General features: G+C 55.3%; 1 protein-coding gene across 1 annotated transcript in view; it reads left to right on the forward strand.

Annotated features, from left to right (window-relative positions):
• Positions 1–12,237, forward strand: part of ATOH8 (atonal bHLH transcription factor 8) — a 31,831-nt gene extending 19,594 nt beyond the window's left edge. The window contains exon 3 of the mRNA XM_012774305.2: positions 11,221–12,237. Coding sequence (XP_012629759.2) covers positions 11,221–11,226 — 6 coding nt within the window. The 3' untranslated portion in view covers positions 11,227–12,237. The remainder of the gene's footprint in view (positions 1–11,220) is intronic.
• Positions 12,238–12,626: the final 389 nt, after the last annotated feature.

The raw sequence follows: 12,626 nt of genomic DNA on the forward strand, positions 1-12,626 counted from the left end.
CTATACGACCTTCCTACTTCTGCCCAGAATTCACAGCCACCTGGGCTTGTCACACTGCCCAGCTGCCCAGGCCCATCAGTCCCACCAGAGCCCCTCCTGGCAGCTCTGCCGAAAGCCAGCCGGACGGCTCCCCTCCATCCCCTGCTCAGGACCCCTTGGGAGCTCCCCACAGGTCAAGGGATGAGGTCAAACTCAACAGGACACCTGACGCGCCCCCCCCGCCCCCCCCCCCCCGCCAAGTGACCTGGCCAGAGCCGGTCACTCTCTATGTCCCAATTTACACCCCAGCAGTACAGAACTCCTTGCCCAAAGGGGCTATTTTTGGCCTCTGTGCTCATGCCGTCCCTTCTGCCTGGAATGCCCTTCTCCCCTGTCTGTTTGGCTAACTCCTGCTCATTCTGGAAGGTTCTGCTCCTCCTGGAAGGCCTCCCTGACTCCTACCTGGCCCAGTCTCCTCCCCAGGGCCCCTTTGCACAGCCACCACCCTGCCCGTACCACAGGGACACATGTGGTCTAATTCAGGGGAGCATCGTGTGATGTACTAAAGTAATGATATAAAATGTTATAGGATGTGATACTTTGTTCTGTGGTATATTAGATTTCATTTCATGTCCTTACATTGCATTATATTTTTAGGCGGCATGTTATGTGATGTGACATTCCATTCCATTACACTATGCTACATAATGTTGGTTTAGTGCCTACATCTCTAGCTAGACCATGAGCCCCTTCATCTTTGTGTCCCATCTCCTGGCACATAGTAGGTCCTGAAATAATGGCATATCATTCCTCCCACAAAAATCCATACAGCTAGGACGAATATTCCTGTGCTGAAGGCAAGCAAGGCCGCTGGGAGGGGTTAACTGGGGGCTTTGGGACACAGCCAGGGACATGCTCCTGGGCCCCCCAGCACTGTCAGGCTGGCACCCTTGTTCCCTTGAATCAGCAAGGAAAGCCTTGAGTTTCAAATAACAGAAACCCCTCAAGCAGCAGCTTGAACCGACAGGGGCTCGAGTTTCTCATAGTTCAGAAATCTGAAAAGTGGCCACCACTCCCTGGCTCCAACTCCAGGCTTCTTTTGGTCTTCGTCTTGTGGCCACACAGTGGCTGCCACAGCACCAAGCCCTTCACTCCCAGCTGCATCCGGAGTCAGGACAGGGGCTGTGTCTTCTCACCAGGGCAGTCAGCTCTGCTCACACAGCCCCTGCCTTCCCTGAAAGAAGGGGTGCTCCCCTTGAACCTGAGAAAGACATCAAGGTCTGCTAGCTGGGAGGTCAGCAGAGTAAATAGCTGTGTGGCTCACACCTGGAGGGTTGACCCTGATTTGTGACAAGGTGGTTTTCTTCTCAGGCTAACCAGTGTCACAACCTTAACCAGTGTCAGAGCCCCACTTCCCTGAGGTCACCAGCATGCACCACAGCCCTGCAAACAGGGTGCTGCTAGCCCCATTTTCATTTGATGGAACTATGGTTTACAGACCCTAGGTGACCAGGCCAGGTCATGGTGACCTCTTACCTGTGCACAGCACTTTACAGTTTGCAGAGCCACCCATTGTTATCTTGAATCCTATACCAACCTCCTGGGGTCCACATTATTAACCACAGGAGCGAGATGAGGTGAAGCCAACCAGGGTCACATAGCTGGGCAGGGCCTAGGCTGTCTCATCCAACCCCCTGTGGCCATTGCCTCTGAACCCAGGCCACGACCATTCCCTGTCCTCTGCTCTCCCTGTCTGCTGTCTCTGCAGGGTGTGGGCTGCCGGGGCAGTCTGGCTGCACGGGGCCTGGGGCCTGGGGCTGCAGACATGGATCTGAGCTCTGTAACCTCAGGCCCTTGGCCCCAAACAAGTTTTACTTTCCTCATAAACTATGGAAAAAAACATGGATAAAACTCCATGGGTGGGAAGCATTCAAGAAAATGATGGCCGTGAAAGGGTTTTGGCAGCTGGAGGCACTGCACGGTCAGAGAGCATTCCCAGAGGATGCTGCTGGTCCCTCGGGGAGGTGGGCACAGAGCCCTCCCCCCCGGCACCGTCTGCTCATCTAGGGACTTAGAGAGTGGACACCAGGCTGGGCCGCCCGCTGAGGACTCGACTGCATGGCCAGGAGGAGGGATCTAGGTCTGTCCCTCTGCCGCCTGCTGTGTGTGCGTGTGTGTGTGTGTGTGTGTGTGTGTGTGTGCTTGCGTGTGCACAGGTGTGCTGGCGTCCACGAGCACCATCTGTCAGGATTTGGTGGAGGGCGGAGGGCCTCCTGCGTGGGGGCCAGCTTCCCTCCTGCACACTGGAAGGCCGGTGGTCTTCGAGGGCTTCAAAGCTGTCAGGAGCCCTAGGAGGCGGCCCCTCTGTTGGCAGGGCAGGGCAGAGCCGGGCAGCCGCAGGGAGTGAGCTGCCCAGAGCCAACCTAAATCTAAAGAGTGACACCAAGGCATTCCTGAGAGTCACCTCTCCACAGCAGCCACGCTACCTGCCTCGCTGCCCTGTCACCACACACATGCGCAGTCTTTTTGGGGACACAGATAGAAAAAGATGAAGAAAACATGAAGGGCCCGGACATTTGTTTAAGAATAAATAGTTCTGAGGGTTTACTACTCTGTGTCAGGCACTGTTCCAGGTGCTGGGGTCACTTTGGAACTTCGGAGAACAAGACAGACAAAGCCTCTACCCTTTGGAAGTCAGAGCTAAATGACACAAAATGCATAAAAATTCAGAGGAGGATCCTCTGGCACCCTTCTTCAGAGCCCACTACATTTAGCGTGTACAGGTCTTGCAAGCTCAACACTCAGATGTCTCAGATCAAAACCGCTGAACAGAAACGACCTGTGGAGGCCAGTGGGGGTGGGGGCCAGGTCCTGGGGCAGGTGCAGGGACAGGTCCCAGAGTCACAGCCAGCAAAACACAGTCGAGAGCAAAGCCACAGGCTCAGAAGAGCCGAGAGGCTCAGGCCACTTCGTGTCAGGACAGAAGGCTCCCCAAGCTCAGGAACCCTGGAGTTGTCTGTAGACTGAGGTTCACGGGCTTGACCTTGAGTTGTCAAGAGGAAGCTAAAGTACATCCAGTAACGTCTCACTGAGAATGCAGGGAAGTGCATCAATTATTGGGAAAGGGCCTGTCCAAGCTGTCTTGGCACAGAAAGCACGAGGCTTCCTTTCTCTAGGGAAGCTCGCTTCTGTGGAAGGGCTTGTTCTCCTAGGTCTGCGGGCTGGGAGGGCTGGGCTTCTAGTCTGGGTTGTTTACTGCAGGGTGCCCAGAGGCTCCGGTGGAGCCTGGGGCCTAAACACTCAGGGAACGTTTGCTGGTGCGTGGAGGAGTGGAAGCATGAGGGGACGAGGTGTTTCCAGTCGTCTTCCACGGATATCTAATGGGAAGCTCCTCTGTGCCGTGTGGCGATCTGAAGTGGAGACGCAGTTCCTGCCTCCATTTGCTGATGGGGGAATGGGGGTCTGGGGACTCACAACACGCGCGTGTGTGCTCCGACATGTGGCTCAGTGCTCGGCTCTGTGGTCGTGTTTCTTTATCTTCTTGATGAGATCATGCAGTAGATACTATTATTACCATTTTATAGGTAAATAAACTGAGGCCCAGAAAGGTTAAACTCAAGGTCACCCAGCTGGTAGACTGGGGAAGTCAGTATTCAAACACAGGCCATCTGACGCTTAACCGCCGTGCCATGTTGCCTGCTGGTGGGTGTGTGTGTGTGTGTGTGTGTGTGTGTGTGGTGGTGAGAAAAGAGCCACCTGATCAGAGATGTCCCCACTCCCACCTGGATCCTGAGGTGGCTCCATAATCGAGCTAGGGGAGGGGCTTAGGGACGATGGAAGAGGCTAGAGGAGGTGTTTTCTCTTCTTAAAACTGCTTCTGCATGGAATGCACGCTATTTTTGCTGAAATCATTGGAGTATTTGGGCTGCTCAAGGGCTTGTGGGCTCTCCCAGCCACCCTATTGGTGCCCTCACTGGTCCTGAAATAGCCACAGCTAGGCTCCTTCCTGGGAGTCTGCCAGAGACAAGGGTGGTCTTTGCAAGGGCTCACTGGCTAGCACTTTGGCATGACATGGCTTGTCTGGTTGGAGCCTGTCACCCCCTGCTGTCACTTTGCAGTAAGGAATGGGGTGAGGAAGCACTGAGTGATGACAGCAGTTCCCAGCCCAGAGGAGGCAGGCCTGACAGGGGCCCTCCGCACTGGGGTTGGGGAGGCGGGGGTGTCTGTGTGAGGGTCATGAGTCAGGCCCGCTGGGCAGGTCTGGCCTGGGCACCTCCTCTGGCTGTGGGGAAGGCCTTGGAGCTTTGGGCTGCCGGGTCTGGAGGAGCAGCGTGCAGTGGGGTGGCGGGAGAGCATCGCAGGACGGAAGCAGATGGGAAGCCGCAGCAGCAGCCTGCAGGCCTCGCCCGGGCCAGCTCAACTCTCACGCAGCCCGTGGGGAGGCTGGGTGGGGGGTGGGGGCCAGAACGACAGATAGACTGATGGACGTGGAGAAGCAAACAAAGAAGAGGCCAAGAAGGAGTTGGCACAGAGTCGCACGGGCAGAGCACAGAGAGAGAAACAGCTCGGCAGCCAGGGAGAGTGGCCTGCAGCCCAAGAAGGCGTCAGCACAGGCCGCTGTCCCCTGCAGCCCCAGTGGGCCTGGAGTTCTGGCCCTGGCTCTGGGGGTGCCAGGCCTCTCACTGCTAGCCTCCTTCCCTTCGGCTCCAAGAGTTGATGGCCAAGATTTTCTTAGAACCAAGGAGGTGGCGGCTGGGTTGAAGGCTTGTGGACCTGCCGGTTCTGTCTGCTGCTGAAGAAACCGAGGACTCTAGGGGTCGAGGGGTCTGCCTTGCTCTGCTGCATCTAAGCCTCATGGCTTAGGGCAAGTGAGGCAGCCTCTCAGGCCTCCATTTCCTCATCTGCAAAATGGAGGCAGCGACAGGCGCCTCCCAGGGACTGCAAAGGACGGTGCATGCAAGGGACCATCGGGGGTGTTGGGCACGTGGCTGCCCTCAGTAAATGGTGGCAGTAAGTGCCGACACCCTCTCTTCTGTTCCCAGGCACTGGGACAGGCCTGTGGGGCGGGCGAGGGGCCATGGTAGTCACACTGACAATAATTCATGGCACAAAGGGGCGTCGGGAGAGTTGGGTAAAGTGCTTTGGGAGTTCAGAGGAGGCACTCGTTTGTCCCAGCTTGGGGTGGGGTGAGGCAGGTGGGATATAATCAGCTGGACTTGAGCAGACCCTCATTATCCTGGACTGGGGAGGCGGCAGGAACACAGCTGACAGCCCCGTGCCCTCCTGGAGCTTCCATTCTAGTGGTGGGACCAGCTCCAAGCAGGTTCTGCCACAGTCCTTGGGGGCTGCTCAGCGAATGCTTGCCTAGGGCATCTGGGACCCAGCTCCACCTCCAGCTCCTTAGCACCGGCTGCTCCCCCGCCCCCAGGCGACCTGCTCTCATCCTCCACATCATCTGATGTGGCAGTCATGTCATACATGTCATTGGCTGTCTCTGGGATTTGAACACATCCACTGGCTTCAGTGAATGAAGGGTTTGACCACTGGCCCCACTGTGCTCCTGACCTGCAGGGCAGCTGTCGCTGGCTGGGAGCCCATGGCAATGCCCTCCTCTCCGGTGAGCAACCTTGAGGAACACAGAAAGGACTGGGCAGAAGTGATAGTTCCGACCGGTGACAGTGGTTCCCAGCTTTTCCCCAGGGCCAGACTGCACGCTGCACCAGAGCAGGGCCTTGGCCCCCAGTGCCCAGTACAGAGCTGGCACCTAGTAGGGACTAATAAATCATTATTGAATGAAGGAATTTTTCTTCTACTGCATGGGCCCCAGGAAGACTCCCCTGGCTCACTGAAGGCTCTGGCCATAACTGTCAAACTCTTAGACGCCTGGGACCTCTAAGGGCCCTCCCTGCCTGGACACAGCGTGACGGTTGATTCACGCCGTGCTCCCACGCCTGGTGAGTAGCAGCCAACTCCAACTGCTCATAAATTTCCTGCCTGTCACCCATGGCGCCCAGGCCAGGCGGGCGGGAGGCGCTGGGGGTGGACCGATCCATACCTGCTTCCAGTTCCCTGGGAAGTCTGGAGGCCTGAAGCCCAGGCCTGTGCCTGTGCCCAGAACAACCGCTGCAAAGCCAGGCCCTCGGAGAAGATGTGAAAACACATCTGTCAAATGCCGGGACGCACAGGCCTGAATGTTAAAGAAAACACAAACACCAGCTTAGGATGTTTGTGCAACATAATTCCACTTTCATAAAATGTTGTATATGGACATCTATGCACAGCAAGGGCACATGGAACGGTAGTCACCCAGGTGTTGCCAGTGGTTTTCCTCTTGGTGGACAGATTGGGATGACTGAAAATTTTTTCTTCTGTATTTTCTAATTTTTTCATAATTAACACATTATATAATTAAAATTTTAACAGCTTTATCAAAATATAGTTCACCCATCAAAAGCATATAACTCCATGGTTTTTATTATGTTTAGTATATTCACAGATAAGTGCAACCATCCCCATAGTCCATTTTAGAACATTTTCATTACCCCTAAAGGAAACCCATAGCTTTAGCTGACGTCTGATCCCCAGCCCTAGGCAACACTAATTTTTTTGTTTGTTTGTTTCTTTTTGAGACAGAGTCTCGCTCTGTTGCCCAGGCTAGAGTGAGTGCCGTGGCATCAGCCTAGCTCACAGCAACCTCAGTCTCCTGGGCTCATCACTAATCTTTCTGTCCCTACAGATGTCCCCGTTCGGAACATTTCCTGGGAATGGAATCGGGTAATACGTGGCTTGCTGTCGCTGGGCTGCTTTTCGGTTAGCCTGATGTTTATGATGCTTTTCCATAGTGTCGGCTGTATCAGTGTTCTGTTCCTTCTTATGGCCAAGTACTGTTCCACTGTGCGAATAGGCCACATTTTGTTTGTCCGTTTGTCAGTTGGTAGACACTATCTATGTAATTTTCAAAATTGTGTTGTTGTTTTTTTTTTAAGAGTTGGTTGAAAGCAAATTGGTCAAGAGGACGGTTGCTTCAAAGTGACTATTTCTGGTTATTTGTTTTGAGACTTTCCAGCCAACGTTGATGCCACGTCACGTATCGAACACTAGTTAGTGAAATAGCGAAACCACGGACCCACTGCCCTTTTCAGGAACTCGAGCCAGCGCCTTCAGGGGCTTCCTCGTGTGCCCGGCCCTGCCGTGGTGGCGGCTCGGTTGTCCCATTGATTCTTTGCAGCTGACCTAGAAGGTGGATGCTACGGCCGTGCTCGTTTTAAAGATGAAGAAACTGAGGTTTGGAGAGGTTAGCCGGCCTGCCCAGGGCCCCGCATCTGGCTTTGGGGCCAAGATGAACCCCAGTCTGAGCAGCATTCAGAGCCAAACATGCAGCCCCCTTTCTAGCCCACATATTGGTGTACTTAAAAGTGAAAGGCAAAATAATGCTTAATAGCGTGGGTTTTGGAAAATATTTCTCCCATGCCCTCTCTGCTTTTCTTTCATACTTTAGTTTTAAAATAACATTTGAAATCTAACTGCTCTTTTTAGGACAGACCAATTAAAAAAAAAAAAAAACTGTCAGGATTTCAATCCCGTTGGATGTTCCTTTTTTCTATGTGTAGAAGACTGTATCCAAATTGATTAAATATATAAAAATGTGTAATTTGAAAATAGTGAAAAGTGGTAAAGTAGGTAAAGTGGGCATCATAGACTGATAATAAACTTAAAAAGTAAAGTAACTTAGAAGGCAGATAAAATCACCTTTTCGATTCCTCCAAAGTGGTAAAATTACCTTGTAATTTTTATATAGTAGTGATCACGGCGGGAAAAAATTGTGCTTAAAGCCAGAGACAAGCTTAGTATGCCGAGGAGGTATAGTCAGACATAAAAAAAAAAAAAACTGGAAATGAACAAAAGCAAAATAGATGCAAAATTCTTCCAGTGTTCATAACAACAAAAATATTCCAATGTTACATTTGAAATAGCAAAAATATTCCATGGTATATAAAAGCCATGCTAAATAAAATGCCTGTGACTGGAGGTAGTTATCCACGGGTTTAACAAGTGTTTATTGAGATGCTACTGTGGGCCAGGCACTGTTCTAGGCGCCGGGGCTACGGCAGACTGTGTCCCTGCCCTTGTGGAGCTGGCGTTCCCACCACAGCAAGTGAACAGATGAAAAGATGACTTCCGATTGTGACAGACTCAACCACTTTGTCCACCTCAGTTTGGCTCAGCCTGTGGGACCAGCTGAAAGGGACCAACAAGGTCTCATCCAGTCCTTCTCAATGTTCATTTTAGCAGCAGAACCTGTTGTTTAAAGGCCATCTTCCGTGGCAGAGGGGGCTCTGAGCACAGCGAGCCGGGGGGTGAGCTGTGCCCAGAGCCTCGGCCCGCAGTGCACACACACAAAACCCACCGAAGGCCAGAGCTGGAGGGGTGCAGTCCTCTTGCACTGTGCTCCTCACATGGGCGGACACAGGACGTTGCCAGGCATTACGAGAGAGGGGCTCTGTGGTGTGGTGTCGCAGTGGGGGGCACTTGCTCTTCCCTGTGTCTGCAACTATGCACCCCACCCTCCCCAACATGGTCCCTTGTGAGGGGGTGTTGCCAGCACGTTTGTCTCCTGTCCCTCCACCACCGCTGATTGGTCCAGGGGGAGAAGTCTGCCTGGGCGGGACCAGCCGGCTTCCTCCACTGGGCCCCAGGGCTGGCATGCTGGGAGCAGGGCAGGGGTGGTCAGGTGGGAAAGAAGGGGCTACCTGCCAGTGGCCAAGTGCTGGCACCTCGAGGGTAGGGCTTGTGTCCTGCTGGGCCCTTTTCCGCTTTGCCCGAGACCTTCTCCCTGGCCTCTGTGAAATGCTCTTATGTGGCCTTAAATAAGTTTCCCTTTACTGGAGGGTGGAAGTGAATTTCTGCTCCTCACAGTACAGTCGCAATTACATGGTCAAATCAGTTGGAAAAATTGGGTAAATAAAGCCACACTTCAGGACTTTTCAGAGCCTTTAATATGCTAATATACATAGTGACTTTCCAAGATGAAGGCAAGGTCTGTGGTGTTTCCAAAACTCATGGGATTCCTCACCTGGCTGGTGCTCAGCAGAACACCCTTTGGGGAATGCTAATCTCCTTACACCCCCCTCACTGTACACATGCAGGAATTAAAGCACAGAGAGGGAGAATGAGTTACCCAAGGTAACCAGCACAGCTACTTAATTACAGAGAAGGTCATGGCACGTAAGGCCTCCCATTGTTCTCCCTACCACATTCCGACGGGCATACAACTTGCACAGAGGATGTGTGTGCTGGGATTCCCGGGCCGAGTTGGGTGGTAGGAATGCAGGTCCAGTGTAGACACCAGGAATTAGGGTGGGGTCGAGAATTGGAGGTCGGGCCTCTGAGAGAAACCCCTGTCTCCCTTAATCTTGGGTGGTGGCGGTGGCTTCAGCAGGGTCTGAGAACCAACAGAGGGCTTGGGGCTGGGCCTGGCTGGCCGGGCCACCTCTACGGCGTGGCCAGTAGTGCGGCTCCAGCCACCCCAGCCTCCCCTCCTTGTCCAGGCCACAGGCGGGCTGAGCGAGCAAGGCACTCGGGCCCAGTCCGTGGCAGGGCCCGCCCCGGCGGCCAGCGCCAGGATGACGCGGGCTGTAAATCACCGCGTGGACCACAGACCCAGTGCCATCCCCACGGGTTTCCTTTCCGCTTCTTAATCCTCCTGCTCAGACTCGGTAACAAAAAGCAGATTCCTGCTGGGGCCGCCGCACACAGTGGGCGTGGGGAATGTGAGCCTGGGCTCCACCACATCAAGATGCTCCCGCCTTCGATTTCCTTATTTCCCTTCTCAGCCACTGTTAGCTGGAGAGCCCCCCTCCCCCTGGCCCGGCTCCCTCGCCCTCCTCGGACCCCACTTCCAGCCTGGCCCCAGCCTTGCAGCTGGGCTGGCTGCCCCGGCCCGCGCGGCTCACCGGGGCCTGTGGTTAGCAGCCCTCCAGCGTCGCGGTTTGGCTCCAGCCCGGCTCCCCGAGCCTCCGCCTCTGCGTGCTGGAACCAACGCTGCCGATCTGGATTCAAACCCTGGGGCTGGCGACCTCTAGCACGTCCTTCTCTGAGCCGGGGGTGGCTCACCCTTGCGGTGGGGTGTCTGGCATGTCACCTCCCTGGCATGTCGGAGGTGCCCGACAGATGCTTTGCAAATCACTGCTTAGCTGTTGGTTCAGGTTGGTGCCTGAATCGAAACAAAAGTAGTTGGAGCTAATGTACCAGGTTAAAGGACTGTCCTTACTGTTTTTCATCTTCTGGGCGGACATGGAGCCCTCACACAGCCCCCCACCCCCACCAGAGGGCTAAAGCAGCCCTCGTCTCCTGTCCAGTCGGTTTTCTCAAGAGCAACATCAAGTTCCGCTGCCGGAGTGAAGATTCTGCAGGTCAGGGCTGCGAGGAACTTAAAAAAGGTCTAACCCAGCAGCGTCCACACCGTGCTGCTTATCACCGTGGAGTCTCAGAGATGTCCCGAGCTCTTTGTCGGAGGGAATGCAGCAGGACTCCGGGTCTCCCTCTCTGAGTGTCCCGCACGCACCCCACTACTCCAAATAGAACCATGTTTATCTGTTTTCTGTGTTAGGGTTCCATAGACTTCGTTCTACTGCTTAAAAGAAAGCTTGAAAATCATTGATCTGCTCTGGCTGGGCCATTGTACAGATGAGGAAGTTGAGGCCCAGAGAAATTAAGTGCCTTGTCTCAGGTCTCCCGGCCTGCAGGTGAATGTGCTGCCACAAAAGTTGGGCTTGTGACTCCTGGTGTAGTGCTCTTGTCTGAACAGCGTAGGGGCCAAGGAGCCACAGACGGCCATTCCAGTGGTGCTCACCAGCCTGCGGAGGAGCCCTGCACCCCAGGGTGGGGACCGGCCTGACGCTGAGATCCCTCAGAGGTGTGACCCTGGGACTGTGGTGTCAGTACCACGTGTCCCTGAGCTTCTGGAGGCCCTACCCCTTCCCTCAAACGATCAGAAACATCAGGGCTCTGAAATGCTCAGGAGGGGACAGAGGGGGCACTGTGGGCTCTGCAGACAGCCAGTCCTGGGTTCGAATCCTGACCCTGCCACTTACTGAACCCCTGAAGGTAAAGTCCCCTGCATGGGCTCATATTTAGTGAGAGGCTGTGCTGTGGCTGTCAGCACCTGGCACCGGTTGGCCTTCCGGAAACAGGAATCTGGATGAATAGGGGCTGCTTCTAACGGCTGGTCATTTCTTTCAGGAGTGACCGCCGCGGGCTAGCTGAGGACGCTGCTGCGGGCCCTTTCCAGCGCGGCGCGAGGAGACGGCGAGCTCGCCCAGTCCAGCCCGGTTGTCTTCTGCAAGATGCCGCCAGATGCTCAGCCCGCCGCCTCTCAGGGTCAGACGGGCATGCCTCCCTGGGCCCGGCCCTCACCCCGCCACTCCGAGGTCACTTCGCACTTTGCCCTCCGCCGGGGGGCGGGGAGGGCTCAGCCTCCCCCTCGCTCGGGGCCTGAGGCCCGCCACCTGGCTGCAGAAATCCATTGCCAAAGATTCAACAGAGACACTGAACAAAACGGGGTGACGCAACCCAACAGCGAGGCTGCACTGTCGCTCTGACCTCTGTCCCTCCTGTGGCCTGAGTCCCATCTCAAGCCAAGGACGAGTCGGCAGTTCCACCAGGAACTCGTGGAAGGCATGGGCACATGGCCTCTGGAAGCCCGTGCCCCTGACCCTGCGTGCTCCGCACTCGCCATGCGCTGGCTGGGTGCGAGATAAGCCTGGATGCCGGGAGAGGGAGGCCGGGGGTGCCTGGGGGGCGGGGGTAGGGCCTGAGGTCCCTGCCCCTCTCTCCCACCCACCAGCTGCCCGGGCACGGGCCTCGATTCTCAGCGTTCTCTGGGCCCAGACCCTTGGGCCCTGAGACTCACAGGAAGGGAGTAAGAGTGGAAGAAAGAAATATGGCCTCGTCTCCCACCCCAACGACTTGCCCCAGGGCACTGCCCAAGAGTCCTTGCTCCCCCAGTTGCCACCCCTCCCCGGTGACCTGTGTGGCTGGGCAACCAGATGGCACCCTGCTTGGAGGCCAGCGTCTGCCACAGGTTGCTCGGGAGGGGCAGAGGGACGGGGGGACAGGGCATGGGCCAGTATGTGGGGAAGGGGGTGTTCAAAGCCAAGGGCTGCGCCTTCCTTGTGCTCAGAAGGCCAGAGCTGCTCACATCTGTGCTCAACCATCTGCTTCAAATTGAAGTAAAAGCCCCAACATGTAAAGAAAATACTTGCTTGTGTTGAGTGGACTCTGTGGGTGACCGGGACTTGACTGGTCATTGGCTGGGGAGTGGTGAGGGAGGAGGTTGGTCTCCACCTGGAGGTTGAGAGCCCTTCAGAAGCAGGCAGTGTGTGAATGTGTGTGCATGCATGCGCGCGCGTGTGTGTGTGCACGTGCACGCGTGTGTGCGTGTGTGTGGAGGAAGGGCGTGGAGGGGGTGCCCACCATGGCCTCAGCCTGGACTAGTGACCAGGCCTGGTTAGCAACATGTGAGGAGCCCTCTCCACTTCACACTCCACTTAATCCATGCCATGAATTCATGAGATGGGGACCACTATTATTAATCCCATTTTACAGATGAGGAAACTGAGGCCTCAAGGAGCTAGCCAGCCAGCGAC

The sequence above is a fragment of the Microcebus murinus genome, chromosome 3 (assembly GCF_040939455.1).
Source record: "Microcebus murinus isolate Inina chromosome 3, M.murinus_Inina_mat1.0, whole genome shotgun sequence".
Lineage (NCBI taxonomy): Eukaryota > Metazoa > Chordata > Mammalia > Primates > Cheirogaleidae > Microcebus > Microcebus murinus.